Source organism: Cajanus cajan, chromosome 7, assembly GCF_000230855.2.
Source record: "Cajanus cajan strain Asha chromosome 7, NIPB_CcT2T_4, whole genome shotgun sequence".
Taxonomy (NCBI): domain Eukaryota; kingdom Viridiplantae; phylum Streptophyta; class Magnoliopsida; order Fabales; family Fabaceae; genus Cajanus; species Cajanus cajan.
The window spans coordinates 21,275,219-21,295,046 of record NC_138523.1 but is presented as its reverse complement, the minus strand read 5'-3'; the positions used below and the strand labels follow the sequence as shown (position 1 = coordinate 21,295,046).

The 19,828-nt window shown below is 28.2% G+C and overlaps 1 protein-coding gene across 5 annotated transcripts; it reads left to right on the top strand.

The window, feature by feature from the left end:
• Positions 1-2,419: 2,419 nt before the first annotated feature.
• Positions 2,420-7,118, top strand: LOC109795239 (omega-6 fatty acid desaturase, endoplasmic reticulum isozyme 2). 5 transcript variants are annotated; one of them, XM_020354680.3, is made up of 2 exons: positions 2,420-2,578; positions 5,682-7,118. In XM_020354680.3, the coding sequence occupies exon 2, from the start codon at positions 5,693-5,695 to the stop codon at positions 6,842-6,844; it is 1,152 nt and encodes a 383-aa protein (XP_020210269.1). In that variant the 5' UTR covers positions 2,420-2,578; positions 5,682-5,692; the 3' UTR covers positions 6,845-7,118. The 5 variants fall into 5 exon arrangements, with proteins under 5 accessions (XP_020210269.1, XP_020210268.1, XP_020210270.1 ...); XM_020354679.3 differs by lacking the exon at positions 2,420-2,578 and adding an exon at positions 5,267-5,421; XM_020354681.3 differs by lacking the exon at positions 2,420-2,578 and adding an exon at positions 5,314-5,447.
• The last annotated feature ends 12,710 nt before the right edge of the window (positions 7,119-19,828 follow it).

The window sequence follows — 19,828 nt, the reverse complement described above, 5'->3', positions numbered from 1 at the left end:
AAAAACTTAAAGATAAGCTGTCACAACTTGTACTTTAAATTCAAAGGTTAAAAAGATGTCACATCTAATTAACCATTCCTCCAATAAAATTTTTGATACAATAATTTCAGATATTTACATTAAATATTGTAACACTATATTTTGATATTTAATCACATTTTGAATATAAATAAGAACTAATAGCAGATATTACTAATATAAAATAATAATAATAAATAAATAAATAAATAAAAATGAATTTAATATACTCACAATTTTTCGCTACAGAAGTGGGTCTCCTTCTCTGGGTTCCCTCTGATCCAAGGTGGAGATGTGTGTGGGAATGGTGTGTGTAGGTCTTTTGGGAAGGTAAGGACCGCTATTTATAGACTTTCTGGAGGGACCGGAACGGCCCGTTCTGAATCCGGAACGACCCGTTCCGGGGTTGCAATTTTACTCACAACGGCCATTTTCGGAACGAGCTGTTCCAATTTCGGAACGGCCCGTTCTGGACTAAATTTTTTAGGTATTTTGGTAGTTCGAGAACGGCCGTTCTGGCCTAAAAATTATAGGTCTTTTTTGAAAATTGGAACGGCCCGTTCAAGTTGTGGGAACGGCCCGTTCTGGGCTAGAAATTTTAAGGTTTTTTGTAAGGTTGGAACGGCTCATTCCAGTTTTTGTAAGGTTGGAACGGCCCATTCTGGGCTAAAAATTACAGCTCTTTTTTGAAGGCCGGAACGGCCCGTTCCAGTTTTGGAACAGCCCGTTCCGGGCTAGAATTTTTAGGTCTTTTTGTTAGGTTGGAACGGCCCGTTCCGGACTAGAAATTATAGTTGTTTTTGGAAGTTTGGAACGACCCGTTCCAGTTTTGGAACAGCCCGTTCCGGACTACTAAAATTATATAAAATTACTAAATTACCCTCCATAAAAATATAAAAAATGAGGTGTTACATTTGGCTTCTATATTTTTGTCTTTTTTTATTCTTTTTTGGATATACCTTTTTTTCTATTTTTTTAAACAAAAATTGACATTTCCCGGACGAAATTGGGTTACTACAAATAGGGCATGGTTTCCGACGGAATACTTCGTCGGAAATTTCTGACGGAAATTTCGTCGGAAATTTTTGACAGATATAAATCCGTCGGAAATTTCTGACGGATCAAATTCCCTCGGAAATTTCCGTGGAAATTTTTTTTTTCCAACGGATTCAAATCCGTCGGAAATTATCCGTAAAAAATTATTGTTTTTCTTGTAGTGCATAGATTGTAGATTATAGGTCTAACACTCAATCATATAATTCAACTTGTAAGGTAAGTATTGTCCCAACTTATAAATTCTTTGATTTTTTTTTGTTTAATCGATGTGTGACTTGAAATTTTCTTTAAATATTAATTAGATTGTGTCTTTAGAAATAGGATTAATTCATTATATTGAACAACAAAATTATATTGTTATAAATTATTTTAACTCTTAAAATATTTAATATTCAAAAAATTTTATTTTTATTAAATAATTTTTTTAAAAAATTATCATTAAATTAAAACTCATCATCATTAATTTATACATTTAATTAAAATAAATATTTAATTTATTAATATTTTAAATTAAAATTAATTTTTATGAAATATATAAATAATTTAGTAAAATAATATTTTATTATGTAAATACTTTTAATTTTAAAATTTTATAATTTATCATTAGATTAAAATTCATTATCATTAATTTATCATATTTATAAAATTTTATATATATAATTTAATTAAAATTAACTCTCAATTTTTTTTAATTAAAATTAAAATAAAAATTAATTATAATGATATATTCATAAATAATTTAGTAAAATAAATTTTTTTAATTAAAAATATTTTAATTATTAAACTTATTAATTTAAACATTTTTTTTATTTTTCCTGCGGATTAAAATTGGCAGGAAAATCCGTAAGAAAAGTTACCTGCAAAATTTTTCTACCATTTTGTAAACATTACTTGCGAATTTATTTTTACAAGAAAATCTGCAAGAAATGAAATAAAATTCTTACAACATTTTTTGTAAATTTTTATCATGAAAATTTTTTTTTATGATCATTAAAATTGTAGCGAAATTTGCAAAAAAAATTTGTAAATTATTTTTCATAAAAAAATTTATAAGAAATATCTGTAAATTATTTTTTGTAAATAAATTTGTGAATTCTTTTTATGAAATTATTATTGAAAAAAAATTTATAAAAAAAAAATTTACAAATATTTTTTTTTAGAAAAATTTACAAAAAAGAAAATGACATTTTTCTAATAATGAAAGTCATACATTGAGATAGTAAAAGGTAGACAATCAAATGGTGCGAGAAATAACAGAAACAGGTTAGTTGATATTATTAGCAAAGTAAAAAAAAATGTTGTCATCTACAACTAAAAATAAAAACACTACATTTGGGGAGGGTCCCTTCATTTTATGGGAACTTGCATTTAGAGGAGAGAAATAATAGCATACATACACCTTCTCTTCCCTCTTCTAACTCTCAATTCTTTGGCTGCTCTTTCCCTCCCTCAGACGCACAGGGAGAAGGAATATCTATCTTTTTCACCCCTCCTTCTGTTTCAGGTTTTCTTCCTTTCAATTTCATGGCCTTTCTTGGTTTGTTTTATTTTCATTTGCCATTTTTGTTTGTTTGTTGTGATTTCAATGCTAATACATATAATTATCATGTTTCTAGCCGAGTCTTATTTTCATGATTGTATCTTTTCTAGATCTAATTCTTGTCTCTCTTTTTTTCCCTTTAAAGTTTATTTACCATCTAGGTGCATGCTTTTGTTAATGTTCAAGCTAGGGTTTTCAAATCGGTGATCTTTTATTGTTTCTGTAATTGCAATGCAATAGTAATTGCCATGATACAAATCATATTTATTCATAATTTTTATAATATTAAGAATTGCGATGAAAAAGTGAGTGGGAAAGCAATTAATTAAAAACATTTTGTTCTCATTATATTCTTGTTTAATGATTTTTGTTTTAGTTTTTATAAATTCACAAAACTTTACTTTTTAATTCGCATAATTATAAATATTTCATTTTAATCTTTATATATATTATTTTTATTTTCTTTCGATTCTTATAATTTAGTAAATTTTACCTTGTAAGCTTTATAGAAATAGATGATTGAGATTAAGAGAACACAAAAATTATATGCACAAAGTTAAAAAAGAATATTTTTAGTTAAAAAAATAAAATTTATGAAATTATAAGAAATAAAAAGTTATTAAACCTTGTATATTGTGGGCATGCATGCTCTTTTGTTTGCGTTTGAAAGTTCTCCTTGAACAACATCTTTTTCATGATTATTTGTTGTTCTGTAATGGGATCATGTGATAGTGTAACGCTTTCTCGCGAGTCTTTTTCTTTCATCGTATGTACCAACCAATACGATAATCTTCTCAAACAATGGGTAGATTTTTTTTTTTTTTGAGTAATGATACTTATATTAATAATTTAATATATTTTTTTAAGTTAGACAAAGATAACGAAGATATATGAGAATATTTGTTTTGTATATTTTAATAAGAAAGTGATGGTATGAGTATGACGTAGAGCTTTTAATGTGAAAATATTATTAAAAATATTTTTGTTAAATTAATAAATATTTTATCTTTTATGTCAATTAGTCCAATTCGACTCAATATTTAATTTGTTTATAATATATACTACATGATATTTTCTAAAGAAACTTGAAAAGATCTATGCCTTTTGTTTTTCAATTTGGTGGATGATCGTTTTCTTATGATTAAAATGGTCACTTGTGGTTACTTTTATTTGATGTATGTGGCTCTTATTGAACGGTTGCAACTTGCAATCCAAGGATACAGTTCAACGACAACAAGAACATTTATAAAAGAAAAGTGTCAAGTAACAACTCTTTAATACTTTTTTTTACATATTTTTTTATTAACTTTTTATGAATATTTTTGTGTGCGTTTAACAGTCGGGAAAAAAAATTACATTCTCAACCAATAAAAGTTATTATTTACATTATTTTTAAGATAATTATCATAAAAATCAACAAATTTACTACATATAATAATTTATAATTAATTAACGACATAAAAATAAAGCTACTTTATAATATGAGTGTTTAATTTTTTTCTCTTTTTTTTATTAGCTAAAATTTATGTGAGTTTTATTAATTTGGGAATTGATAAATTATCAAATGAAGAAAGAAGCTCACATATTTCAAGCATGTTTGCTTTCCACATTCTACTCTATATAATTCAAGTCCATCAGAGACAAAGAAGGAGGAGTTTCATATATTTTGATCATTGAACATGAAAAGAGGACGGTGGTTTGTGTTGTGGAATTCATTTTCAACACGAAACATGCACGATTTCCATCTAATAAGAAAAAGTATATTAAAAAAGTATTTGAAACTATGTTACTAACTTTTCTCGTTATAAAAATATGATTTCTTAGCTACCCACGCGATGCTTAATTCCCATGTGATTATATAGTAGTACCATGTTTTTATGATATTATATTATTATTATTAATTTCCTTATCAAATTACTTTAATATATAAATTATCTTATCCTTTTCGGCTTTTGGCCCTACCCGCAACTGAACAGAATTTAGCAAATGGTTAAAAAAAGATTCATGCTTTCCGCGCGTCTAGTTTTCTATGTTTTGAACTTTCTTGCAATGAGTAATTTCCTGAATAGTAGTTTTAAATTTGCACGGCTTCAATTTGTTTTCGTTTGGATATGTTCATTGTAGTTGGTCGTGTTCGCATTTGTTCTGTGGATGCAAGCTACTTAACTTGTTTTTTATTATGTTAAGTGTTTACCATCTTCCACATAAATTTGACACGTATGTAGCAACTACCATGAAGTGGACAAAAATTAATTAACTTTTAATACTTCACCAAAACTTAAAAGAAAGAGACAAGAGAAAATTAGATCAGAACAAGAAAGGATTATAAAACGTGCGTATGCAAAATATTGGAACCTGGAAAATTGTTTGCATATCAAACTCTTACACTATTTTTTTTTTTTTTTTATCAAGTGTGTGATGAAATCATATTTTTTTAATTAAAAAACGATTTAAAGTGGTGCACCCTTTTCTTCTTTTAATGTCATCTATACCATATATACCATCATATAAAGAATAAATATATCGCTTTTGAAGGTCGTTTTAGTTCTTTTATTTTATCAAAAATCTATATCATTTATCTTCTTTAAGTATCTAAATTTTATTAACTGCATAATAACTATCTACAACCACTTTTTTTCTTTTCCTGTACGAAATATATACAATTACGAACTCGACCCATACATGATTAAGTCTTTTGCCTATATAAACACCCTATTGAATTTTAGACAAGATGGTAAATGCAAAGCCTCTGGCCCAAGATAGAAAAAGTTTCTGATTAGCACACGTTCAGCGTTTTTGCACGTCAGGTATAAAAACTGAACAAATTTTCCTTGTAAGTGCCCTATTGTTTGCGTAACTATTTGTTGCACTTTGTCGATTATTTCAAAAGGTTTTAGTCATACCCCATTTGGTTGATTTGGTGTGTTTTCAAGTCTTTATAAACTACAATTGCCTTGGCCATCACACATGTTACATTCTTATCATACGTGGTTCGAGTTTAACAGTTGATGATCCTAGGATTATTATAGTACTAAACAAAATAATTTTTTTTATTTTTTATGTGCAGGTTGTGTGAATATGGGAGGTGGTGGCCGAAGTTCTGTTGCTCCTAAGCAGAGAAATTCTGGGGAAGAAGCCAAGAAACGTGTCCCACATGGAAAGCCTCCGTTTAGTCTCAGCCAAGTGAAGAAGGCAATTCCACCGCACTGTTTTCAGCGTTCTGTGATTCGTTCATTTTCCTATGTCTTCTACGACCTTACCATAGCCTCATGTCTCGCCTACGTAGCAATAAATTACTTTTCTACCCTTCCCCACAACCTTTTCCTCTTGTCATGGCCCCTTTATTGGGCCATGCAAGGTTGCGTCCTAACCGGAGTTTGGGTCATTGCACACGAGTGTGGCCATCATGCTTTCAGCGATTACCAATGGCTCGATGACTTAGTGGGTCTCGTTCTCCATTCATTTCTTCTTGTTCCTTATTTTTCGTGGAAATATAGTCACCGTCGTCACCACTCCAACACGGGTTCCCTTGAGCGAGATGAAGTGTTTGTGCCAAAGAGAAAATCTGCATTGAGTTGGTACTCTAAGTACCTTAACAACCCACTAGGGAGAGTTCTCACACTTGCTGTTACTCTAACTCTTGGATGGCCTCTCTACTTGGCTTTCAACGTTTCAGGAAGGCCTTATGAGAGATTTGCATGCCACTATGACCCTTATGGCCCCATTTACACGGATCGTGAGAGGCTTCAAATTTATATATCCGATGCTGGAATTCTTGCTATGTGTTATGGGCTATACAAGGCTGTGATGTTGAAAGGCCTAGTTTGGGTTGTATGTGTTTATGGGGTGCCATTGCTAGTGGTTAATGGGTTTTTGGTGTTGATCACTTTCTTGCAACACACTCACCCTGGGGTTCCTCACTATGATTCCTCTGAGTGGGACTGGTTTAGAGGTGCTTTGGCCACTGTGGACAGAGATTATGGGATTTTGAATAAGGTTTTGCATAATATAACAGACACACATGTGGCACACCACTTGTTTTCTACGATGCCTCATTACCATGCTACGGAGGCCACCAAGGCTATAAGGCCAATTTTGGGAGATTACTATCACTTTGATGGGACTCCCATTTATAAGGCAATGTGGAGAGAGGCAAAGGAGTGCATGTATGTTGAGCCTGATGAAGAGTCTAAGGCCAAAGGTGTTTACTGGTACAAAAATAAGTTGTAATAATTATTAGGGCTTTGAGAGTTTAAGTTGCTTATGTACCTCTAGTATGTCTTTATGGTGCATCTTCTGAGTAACTTTGTAATCTGGTAATATTGGTGGTACGTAGAAAAGGACGATGCACACCTATGCTACTTTTGCACGGTGGTTTGCAATTAGGGCTTTCACTTAATGGTTGAGAAGCTAATTGTAGTCTAGTCAAGGGTTTAATTTCAATTATATATACTATATATATTTATGTGCCAAAAAGTGGAAATTCATTTTTGCTTTTCTTGTTTTTCTGTTGTCTTTGTCGTATATATAATTCATAAGTCTCATATATTACTTAAACAACCATCCATTGAATGGCCACATGTGATCCAAAAGTGTAGCAAGAATAAATCCTACCAAAGGATTGAGAAATTTGGAATATATTTTGTTTCAGATCAGGAAAATTAATTTGTTCTTGTATGTTTTAACATATTAAGTGTGTGATTGACTTTTTGATGGATTTTTCATAATCTTGTTGAAATACACACCGACTTTAAGTAAATTTTTACATGTTTGATTCCATGTTCAAGAATTGATTCAATATCCAAAAATTGATAAAGTTAAAAATGAGTATTTAACATTGATTACTTGAATAAATAATACTGGTGGTGGGGGAGGAGACGAGGAGAATTGAAAGAAAAAGAGCAATACTTGTGCATGGCCAAACATAGAGATAGGAGAGAATCAAAGGGGGTGAGAAATCACAAGAACAAGTGAGTTAGAATTTGAGGAGAGAATTTGACCCTTTAATTTTTTTGGTGTTTTCCGTTTTCTTCCGATTTTAGCTTCAAGGAAGTTTGTTTCCTTGTTGTTTAATGTTGAATGTTGTGTTGGAAAGCCAATTTGATCATGTTGAGTTTTGGAAGATTGTCCATGTTGGTGTTTTGGGTTTTGAGTCCTTCTTATAAGGGGATTGATTGTGTTGATAATGTTGTTGCAAGTGAGTTTTAGTTTTTAGAGGATATTGATGATGTTTTATGTGGTTCAAATTCTTTTTATGTTTGGATGGTTGATAGTGTTGTTGAATTACTATAAAAAAAAAATTACTTGTATTGTCTTTAAGTGTGAATTTTTTTACATACAGCAAAACAATAAAAATACAAAAATAAAACAAAAATGGTAAACAATAAAAAAAGAGAAAAATACATAAAATAGAACAAAAATATAGTACACACTAGTACAAAAGAGGTAATTTACATTGGTTATTTTAAGTTTTTTACGTCAGAAAAAGTCTAACGTTAAAGCAGGAGACGTAAATTTACGTTAGATGTGAAATTCGACGTAAATTTACGTCGGACATTGCCAAGATCCGACGTAAAAAAGTTATAAACAAAAAAAAACATAACGAATGCAAGCAGAACGGGCCGTTCTGCTTGATAGAACAACCCAGCAGAAAAGGCCAACAACCCAAACAAATAGAACAACATAAAGACCAAATAGAACAAATAGCCACAATAGCAATGCGAAGCAAAAAGGTGTTAGCGATTCATACTTGAGCTGCAACAATGTGCAAACGAGTAACGAAGAGTTTATCCCACTCTGCAGAAGATAGAGAAAACGATTTAGCAACAAAGGAGAGGGAGAGGGTTTGCAGAGAAGAATCTAGAAAAGTGATGAGATCCGAGTGAGTACGTGCATGCCTGTGCCTCCCATGCACTCCTTTTATTTGCTTTTGCTACTTTTTCACGTCGAACTTGGTAGAGTCCGACGTAAAATGTAAAATCTACGTCGGTTGTATGTTGTGTCCGACGTAGATTGTACATTTTATGTCAGACCCTATTAGGTCCGACGTAAAAAAATTCACAAAAATTACAAAAATGTTTAACATCTTTTTTACGTTGATTTTTGTTAAGTCCAATGAGAAAGAGGTGACGTAAAGGCCTCGTTTTCCACTAGTGACAAAACAAATACAGAAAATAGAGAAAAATATAACAACAGAATATAGAAATTGGTACATAAATAATATACTTTAACATATATAAAACAAATACATATATAGAACACAAAAAATGGAAACAAATACAAAATACAAAAAATAATAATTTTTTTATAAATAAAAACTAAAACACCAAATTTCCCTCACACTTAAAATTAACATTGTTCTCAATGTAAGAATAAATTTAACAATAAAGACAATGCACATTAGAATCAAAGTGGGGTAAAACTCCCTCATACTGTCTCTTGTCTTCAATGTAAGCACAAAATGCTTCATAGGAAACATATAATGCTACCAAAACAAGAGACAAGTGCAAAATAATTAAAGGAAGATAATTTGCATGATATTTATCATGATTTGATCAAAGGAAGATCCTCCATTTCCTTCTCCACATGCTCCTCTACTTTAGATGTTTGGATAATGACAAGACTAATTTATGGAAATTCGACATGACCTTCTTCCTATAAAAATCTGCATATCCGACATAAGAATGTTTTTTTGCATAAATATGAGGTAGGGTAAAGAAGCAAAAGCTTGAATATCATCCCTAAAAGCCTTTATGTCTATAGTAGATACTAAGTGCTCTAAAACTATACTTTTTGTTACCAAAAATTGCAAATTTTCAAAATTTAACAATAGGTAAGTGTTAGGTTAAAGAACAATCTTGAATCTCTCAAGCTTTCAAGTTTTATTTATAACAAACAAGATATTTTTATAAAGGAAAAATATTTTTGCAAAATACAAATCAAATGAAGTATAAGATGCATACCTTTAGAGAGACAATGCATCATCAGACGAAACATACAGACTTACTTCATAAAGTCTTAAATGCATATCTTTTATCATGAGTAATGACTATTTGGTGCATGACTAACACTACAAGAAAAATGTAAATTTCCGACGAAAAATTTCCGACGGATATGGATCCGTCGGAAATTTCCGACGGATTTATATTTCCGTCGGAAATTTCTGACAGAATTTTCTGTCGGAAATTTTCCGTCGGAAAATATAAATCCGTCGGAAATTTCCGATAGAAATTTTCCGACGGACAATTTCGTCGGAAATTTCCGACGGAAAAATAAATCCGTCGGAAATTTCTGCCGAAAAATTTCCGACGGAATTATTCCGTCGGAAATTTCTGATGGAATTTTCTGTCGGAAATTTCTGACGGAATTTTCCGTCGGAAATCTTATTTTTAATTTATTTTTAATTTCTTATTTTTAATTTATTATTTTTAATTTCTTATATATATTTGTAGTATTAAAAAATTTATATATCTTTTAAAGGTATAAATATATATTATAATTATTTATTACAAGTTTTTTATATCTACGATTAGTATTAAAGATGAAAATAAATTAGGTTATACTATATTTTATTATAATTTACTTGGTTTGAACCTAACTTTCTTTAAAAATATATATTTTAAGTGTGACTTATTTATCTATCATAGATAATTTTTAAATATTTGGGTAGAACTACAATTATATAGACTTTTATTTTATAATAATTTAACACTATTAAAAATATAAAAATCTATATGTTAAATTTATAAAAATAAAGTTTAATTTATTTATGATATAAATCTGTTTTTAATATCTAATATATATTTTTAGATGATAATTTATTTTAAAATATATCTTATAATAACAATTCTAAATATAATATAAATCTTATGATTTTTCTTATTTTGATTTTTTTAATCAATGTATACAATTTTACAATTTTGATTTTTTCAATCAACGTATACAATAAATAAAAAACACAAAAGAAAAACATGCATGCTACAAATTTTATTTTATCAAAAAATTATTTGTTTTAATATATTACATTATATATGTGAATATTAAGACATATATATATATATATATATATACATATATATATATTATAATTAAACTTTTTTTAAAAATTAATTCATTATTAAGAAATTTTTTTTATCACATGAGAATTAATTTCCTTCAAAAATTTGACAGATATCAAATAAATAAACATTTTTTCTGAATCTATATATTTATTTTATTAGAATATAATTTTTATTTTTTAAAATATATTATTTTTTTAGATAAAAAATTATGTATATGTCAAATAGTAGTGAGGGCAAGTGCCTCACTATTCCAAACGTGCAGCTGTCGCTGTATATATATGTATGTGTATATATATATATATATATATATATATATATATATATATATATATATATATATATATATATATATATATATATATAATATAAGGGGTTATAATTATATCGGTGTAACTTTTACTAAGTATTATGCCGCTCTATAACTTTATATTAAATGTGAATTTTGTAAATCCAACCGTTAAATTGAAAGTTCATATTACTTTATACGTGTATATCAAGTTTTGTTAAAATTGAACAACAACTGGAAGATAATCCAAGTGTTCATATTTTAGTGTATTTTGAAATGAATATATTACATCAATTTTGTTTTATAAAAATGAAGTATCAAATCATCTTGGATTAATATAAAGTTTTGTATATATAATCTATAAGAGATATGAACTTTCAATCTAACAGTTGGATTTACCAAATTCACATTTAATATAAAGTTATTGAGCGGTGTAATACATTGTAAAAGTCGCATTTAATATATATATATATATATATATATATATATATATGAGGGGGGTTATAATTACAATGGTATAAATTTTACTAAGTGTTACACCGCTCAATAACTTTATATTAAATGTGAATTTTGTAAATTCAACCGTTAAATTGAAAATATTTTACTCTTAAATCATATATATATATAGACACACACACACACACACACACACACACACACACACATATATATATATATATATATATATATATATATATATATATATATATACATGAGGGGAGCTATAATTACAATGGTATTAATTTTACTAAGTGTTACACCGCTCAATAACTTTATATTAAATGTGAATTTTGTAAATTTAACCGTTCAATTGAAAATCTTTTACTCTTAAATCATATATACAAAATGTTATATTAATCGAAGATGATTTTTTATAAAATAAAATTAAATCTGTCGAAAAATTTATATTTTTGATGAGAAAATTTTTGTAAGAAAAGTTATATTATTGATAGAATATTTCAGACAAATTTATATTTGTCGAAAATGTAAGAACTGGTTTTAAATTTGATATGAAAATATTATGATATAATTAGATAAGATTTTAAGTTAGTATTTTATTAATGGTTGATAATTAAAAAATAAAACATGGATAAATACATTATTTGAATTTTATATGTTTGATTTAAGATAACTTACAAAATAATTCTTGGTAAAGTTATTCCGCTCAATAACTCATGGTGTGTTGAATTTCATCGATCCAATTAATTGTTAAATTAAAAGTTATTAAATTTTACTAATAATTAATATAAAAAATTAATTAGTTTTGGAATAAATTATTTGCTAATTAACAATATAATTGAAATATTAATTATTTTAAATTATTTAACTAAAATCTTATTGACAATTTACTATATGATCTTAATATTTTTGTATAACTAATATCTGGTTTTAAATTTGATATGAAAATATTATATATAATTAGATAAGATTTTAAGTTAGTAATTTATTAATAGTTGATAATTAGAAAAAAAAAATAAGGATAAATACATTTTTTAAATTTTATATGTTTGATTTAAGGTAAATAAATATATTAAATTAATTAATAATTTATTTAAAATATTAAAATTTAATTTATAAGTATGTAATAAATAAATATTTATAATTTTATAAATTATATTATCATTATAAATTATAAAATTAAATAATTTAAATTATAATTTTAAATAAAAGTAAGTAAATGTTAATTATAAAAGTAAGTACATATAAATAAAGAATAATTAAATATATTATTATTATTATTATTATTATTATTATTATTCGTAATATAAAATTATTATATATTATTATTATAGTACAAATATGAGATTGTATATTTGAGGATGACTTAAATGAATTAATTTGTACAAGTTATACTGACAACATACATAGACATTTCGGTAGCTTACTCATCAGAACTTCACAGTTAAGCGTGCTTGACCTGGAGTAGTACTGGGATGGGTGACCTTCTGGGAAGTCTCCCAGAAATTGCACAAGTAAGAATAAAACACGCTAAACAGTGAAATATTGTGAAATAGAACCCTTGAGAAGCCAAATATGAGAGTTGTTACATTAATAAATTTATTAAAATTAAAAAAAAATTATAATTTCCGACGGATTTTTCCGTCGAAAAATTTGACAGCAATTTCCGACGGATTTTTCCGTCGGAAATTTTGACAGCAATTTTCGACGAATTTTTCCGTCGGAATTTTCTGACGGAATTTTCCGACAGAATTTTCTGTCGGAAAATTCCGTCGGAAAAATTATTTCCGACGGATTTTTTTTCCGACGCCACTTTTTCCGACGAATTGAAATCCGTCGGAAATCCGTCGAAAAAAGCAAAATCCGTCGGAAATTTACCTATTTCCGTCAGAAATTTCCGTCGGAAATCAGCATTTTTCTTGTAGTGTAACTAGTTCCTTAATATATCGATCAAAGAAAGCTTATTGGAACTCACAAATCTGTTAAAGCAAATGATGTTATGTTGTACACATGAAACATGAACAGACGGATCCCTAAAGTCATGGAGAAAGTTAGTAAAAGTTAATGTAGAACCTACTCTTCGTTGACACATGCCACGAAAAGTCCATTTGGTATCTTAAAGTTGATAAGTAGCCTACATGATCATATAAGAAGTGACAATTTAGTGAAATGCAATTAATGCAAACATTTAATGCTTCAATAGACACTTCTCATCTCAAGAGACTCGTAACAAAGACAAACAAAGCAAGCTTGTGAAGAACCCTCAAGGTTTTGCAACATTCATTTTTCATCCAGGCTACTATATAAGGAACTTCAAGATCAGAAAGGAAAGAAGAATTCATTTTCAAAGAGAAGACTTTTCGAGCAAAAACTCTTATACAAATTATTATTCATTCTTTCTATAAAAATATTGTTCTTCATTAGTTGTATCACGTCTTGTTTGTAAGATGAAACAACATTCGTAAGATTTTATAAAAGAATACTTGGTCTTGAAGCTGCCTAGAGAGATTTTGAGTTGAAATAATACTTCGATAGATTGCTTGAAAAGACAATTCAAAGAACACTTAGGTTTGAATTAGAAATGGCTTGTTAAAAGAATACTTATATCTTTTTAAAGATAGTATAACTCAATCTGGTTGAATTGAGAATTAGATGTAGTTTTGATGATTGAGACGAACCAGTATAAAAATTATCGTGTGTTTCGTGTGTCGCCTCTCCTACAGTTTTTACTGTCAGTGCTACTACTTCACTACTAAAAAAAGTGCGAGTTTTTGATAGATACTATTCAACTCCCCTTTTAGTGTTTAACTTTCCTCCACAATGTGTTCAACCTTTGACCAGATTAAGCATCTAACCATGCTAAAGGAAAAGATCCATTATGGGAAGTAGTGAAGGTCAATACCTATTAGAAGGAGCTTCTCTTATAAGGTCATCGACCTTTAATGGAGAAGACTACCCGTATTAGAATGATAGAATAGAGATGTTCATTAAATCCACCCAATACCACCTTTAGAAGATCATCACACAAGGAGACATGGTTGTTACCAAGCCTGAGAACTAATATACTTAGGAGGACTACAACATTCTATAACTCAACATGAAATCCATATACATTTTGGCTTGCTCCTTATCTATAATAGAGTACAACAAGTTCTACAAATACTCTATGACAAAAGAAATGTGGGAGACCATCAGGATAACTCATAAGGATATTGAAGATGTCAAACTCAAAGGAGTTGTCACTCTTTAGAGACACTATGAGTTGTTCTCCATGAAGGAGAATGAGACCATTGACGAAATGCTTCAAAGATTTAAAACAATTATAAATGGGTTAAAATCCTTGGGAATTGAGTTCTCAAAAGCTCAGAACAACCTCAACATCTTTGATAGTCTTCCAAAGATATGGGAGCCCAAAGCCACAATAATTTTAGAGGCATGTGACTTAAAGTTTCTTACTCTTGATGAACTTCTTGGAACCTTGCAAGTTCATGAAATACATTTAAACAACAGAGATCATCTGAAAGTTAACAAGCTAGTTTCTTTGAGAAGTGATGAAACTAGCAAGAGAATAGAAAAAAAGGAAAATATTTGAAGGTTAAGTCTGAGCCTAGCAGCTTAGATGATAATTTTGAGAACTCGATAAATAATGAGATATCTCTCATGTCTAAGAAGCTATATCATATGTAACGACCTAACAAACCATATGTTGGTGCAACTACACACAACATAACATACAATGTAGAGGTAAAAAAAATCAACTATCTTAGGCTTATCATGCAATATAAACATAAACATCAAGCATGTATAAAACTTGTATATACTCGAGATCTTAATGATCAACCTAGACATCATACATCATATCCCAAATAATGCATATGTTTGTATATACATTGTTTTTTTTTTTTCTGATATGCTAATTATGTGTGTTGATTGAATTGGTGTGATATTGAGTTTATGTCCGAATTTGTATGCTTTAGGGTTTTGGTGGTGATGAATTTATGATTTGATGTTCTCCATGAATTTTGAATAATATGATGTGTATTGGACTAATCATAATGCTTCAAAATGTCTGAACCTAGATTAGTTTGTAGCCTAAGCATGAATTAATGAGTGTAAAATGTGACTCTAGAACAAAGTATCACAATTTTGGGGTTTCTATTTTAAGAGCATTATCATGCTAGGTGAGAAGCCAGATGTGCTATTGGGAACACGATCATGCTTTATGGAAGCATGGTCATGTTGGAATTGAAACATGACTATACTTATATTGAACCTGGTTATGCTGAGTAAACACGATTGTGTTGTGTAAGACAATTGTGTTAAGACATCATGTTAAGATAACGTAAGATCATGCTCAAGAGAATGCATTGGTGCTCAAAAAATGAGCGAGCAAGTGAGAAACCAAGCATTCTTGTGCTTGGTGGGTAGAACACTTGTGCCTAATAGGCAAAACGCTCATGCTTACCCTAGCACGATCATACTTGACTTTAAGTATGAGATAAATTTGATTTTAGTTTTCTAAATATAAAATTGATTTTTTAGTCCTTATATTTTTTTAAAAATAAAATAATTCATCTACTCAAATGTCATTAGTAAACTTGTTCAATAAAACTCACATATTATCGAATTTATCATAAAAAATTTACTTAATAGTATTCTTGTTAAAAAAAATATCACATTAAATACAATAGATATTATATAATTGTTTCAATTTGTTATTGTCAGTTATGTTATTAATAGTTATGAAAGACTAAAATAAGATATTTTAAACTTATATAAAATAAAAAGATCACTTTTAAAATTTAAAAAATAAAAATAAATTCTTAAATTTAAAGGACTTAAAATATATTTAAGTCAATTTTATTTAAAATTTTATATTATAACAAATACACACATATAATTACAAGTATCTGCTTAATCAACTCCTAATATTAAACATAAACTCTTTTTTTTTCCATAAGAATGAGTGATTTGTACTCCCGCCCTACCTGGTTATTATCCTTGTTCTTAAAAACGATCCGAATTAAGTTTTGTGAAGCTTCACCTCATAATGGGCTTATGACCCTGAGGCCCAAACATATCAAGCGACTTAAGCAAATTGGATAGCCCAATATGTCGCGTGCTTGTAGGCTTTGTAACTTGTGGTATAGAGCTGGGCAATAAATAATAAAAGTTTAGATTTTTTAACCCCCTAAGTTCATTATCTGTTAATATTTATAACAATTATGCAGATATTTTTATTTTTATTTATTTTAATAATTATACATTTTTTTAATGTAAGACAATAATTTTTTTATCTAAAAATAATTTTTTCTTTAATAAATTACAATTTTTCTGTAATTTTATAATTTTGATATGCACAATATTCACAAGTGCCTTTATTTTACTATTAACTATAAAGTGAGTTTAAAACAAACAACATCAATAACAAAGCATTGCCGCACTAAGTGAAATCAAATTACATAAATCACACAAAGTCACTTGCACATTATTTAGTACAAAATTCATCTTTTGACAACGTTCTTTAATTAATGTCTTTGGTTTACTTATTTATTATTATTATTATTATTGAACTAAAAATCTTACAATTTATTTTTTAATTTTAATCTTCACAAATTTTTTATTATTTTTTCCTCCATAAGTGCTTTATCATTTTATTTTCGATAGTTATTAGAAAAAATTTAAATTTCACATCGACTAGAGAATTAAAGAATATATAAGTAAAGAACGGTCCTCACTTTACAAGTCAGTTTTGTAGGATTGAGTTAAACTCAAATTCACTATTCTCTGATGGTATTAGAACTATTCTAGATCCTTAAAAAGGGTCATAATCATTCAAAAGGGCACATCATTGTATCGGAAAAAACTAAAATCTAACATCAATTAGAAATAAGGCAATTAAAGAATATATAAGTAAAGAACAACTCTCACCTTACAAACTGATTTTGTATGATTGAATTAGGCTCAAATTCACTATTATAAAAATAGTTACAATACTTTATACTTTAATTTCAACATTCATTATTATTTTTGATAAATAAAAAAAAAAAAAAGTCTAAGACATTTTATAATGACAAATAACTATCAATATTTTTTTATCTCCTATGTCCTACACATGTCATGGTCATTAGTTGTATCCTCATTTAAAAATTGAATGCATTGATGTGGTGTATTTTGATAATACTGAAAATAGAGAGTGAAGTGGTGCACGTTAGGAGTAGAATCCAGCTAGTGATGCAGGGAGAGAGGGAGCAAGTGTAACGGCGAACATGGAACCACGTCAAACAACTGACTCGCACGCACTCACGCATTTCACGTCGCCCACGTGGCTAATGATTCGCTCTGAACAGTACGACGTCGTGTGGGACAGATTACGAGATCATGTCTCAACATCACACGCTTGTCACACAGTTGCTATTCGCCTTCGAACACACAGACGCACGCCTCATCCATTCTTATTAACTCACTTTTTTCCTATCATTAATTCTTCTTCTCAATTCTCATAGTTGAGTTTATTATTATTTTTTTTATCAGAAGCCTATTTTTCTTTGTATTATAATATGAGTTTATTAAAAAAAATCTCAAACTACTATTTATAAAATTTAAATGAGAAACAAAATCGATACCTATATAAAAATTATACATATTTTTAGTAACTTTCTTCCATCTCCATTTTCTTTTGCACTTTTACCTTCAAACTGTTGTTATCGTGTTAAATAAAAAATTACATAATTTACTTGTTTCTTGTCATCTTATTTTTTTTCTTCAAAACTTTGTTTTATTTTTGCCCGATTTATTCTCTTTTGTTTTGTTTTCTTGATTTGATGTTTTCTCTTATTTTACTTAAAAAGAATAAGTATATTCAAACATATATTATATATGTCAATTAACATTTATTTTCTAAAATTTTGCTAAGACGAAAAATAACAATAAATAGACACATGAGAAGCTAAAAAAAAGTAATCACTATAATCTTTTTAGTCTATAACTACTACTAAAGCTAACACACTTCGTGTTTCTGGAAGCGTACGTGTAATAGAAAAATTGTTTAACCGTGTATAATAGTTCACTAAAAGAGGAGATAAAAAGAAATTACTTCATCCAGTATTATGTATGTATAGATAGATGTATAGATATATAGATGTATCTACAATATGTATAACATAATATATAATAAAAGGGATTACCTAATTTGGTGTACATATTTTTAGATGATTTTATTCTTAACTTTTTAAATACTAAAAATAATATTAAAAATTAATCATTCTTATAAAGATAAGACTTAAATTTAAGATCGTTAAGTTTAAAGATCAAATAAATACTAATTGATCTATTAAACATTTATAATTTTTAAATATTTTTATTAAAAAAATATAAATTAAGACATATGTAATGCTTCAATCCTACTAATAAATATATAAAAGAGATTGTCCTATTTTGGTGTCTAATTTCCGGAGACAATTATTATTTTAATCTATATCATCATCATTATATAAAGAGGATACCCAACATAATAATTATTTTTTGTTTTCATTTTACATAGATCATTTTCTCCTCACTTTTTTGTACACAATTTCCAAGAGCTACTTTTTTCTACAAATAACTTCTCATTCTTTTCCTTTTTTTTCTTTTCTTTATTTTAAAATTTTAATAGATGCTCATAAAAATAATTATTTTTCTTTTTTAATACAATGCATAATAGACAGAATAAGAATGTAACCATCTAGAAACTAAAAAAAAACATGTAATCACCCATATATATACTTTGTTATTTTATTTTCCTTTTCAAGAGACATGTAGTGTCTCCTTTTCTACTACTAATAATAATATATGTACATAAAAATAAATTGTTTCCATAGACTTTGGTTCCATTTCTAAAATCAAAGATATACATGAGATCTTTCTTTGAAAGCTAATATTGTGTGACCCTTTCATGAGGACTTCCCAGTATTTACTCCTATAGATATAGTTCTTCATATGTCACTTGTGTCTAGTAATTTTTCATCGATTGTCCATTGGATGATCATCTAAGCCATCTTCGGATGCTTCTTCCTTAGGCTTGCTGCTATTCAAGTTGAGATATGCAAAAAAAAATAAAAAAATAAAAATTATCTAGTTACGATGCATCACTATCGGACTTAAGATCATTAAGCTTTACATAGATTGATTACTTAATTTAAGTATTGTTCACAACTTCTAAGTCCTACACTACGTAATCTTTAACCTAAGATACTCACGAGCGTGAGAGAAAGTACTCACTGAAGTGAGTTTATAATTTAAAGACGATTGTAATATTTGATATCAAATAAAAGCGAAGTTTCACAAATGTGTACAAGATCGTCCAATGAAGAGATTTTTCAAATAGAGTTTACATTCAATCTTGATTCGCTAAAAGTTTTTTTTTTCTAA

Excerpts from the sequence above, each read along its gene's own strand:
- LOC109795239 (XM_020354680.3), top strand. The coding sequence starts at position 5,693 with ATGGGAGGTGGTGGCCGAAGTTCTGTTGCTCCTAAGCAGAGAAATTCT.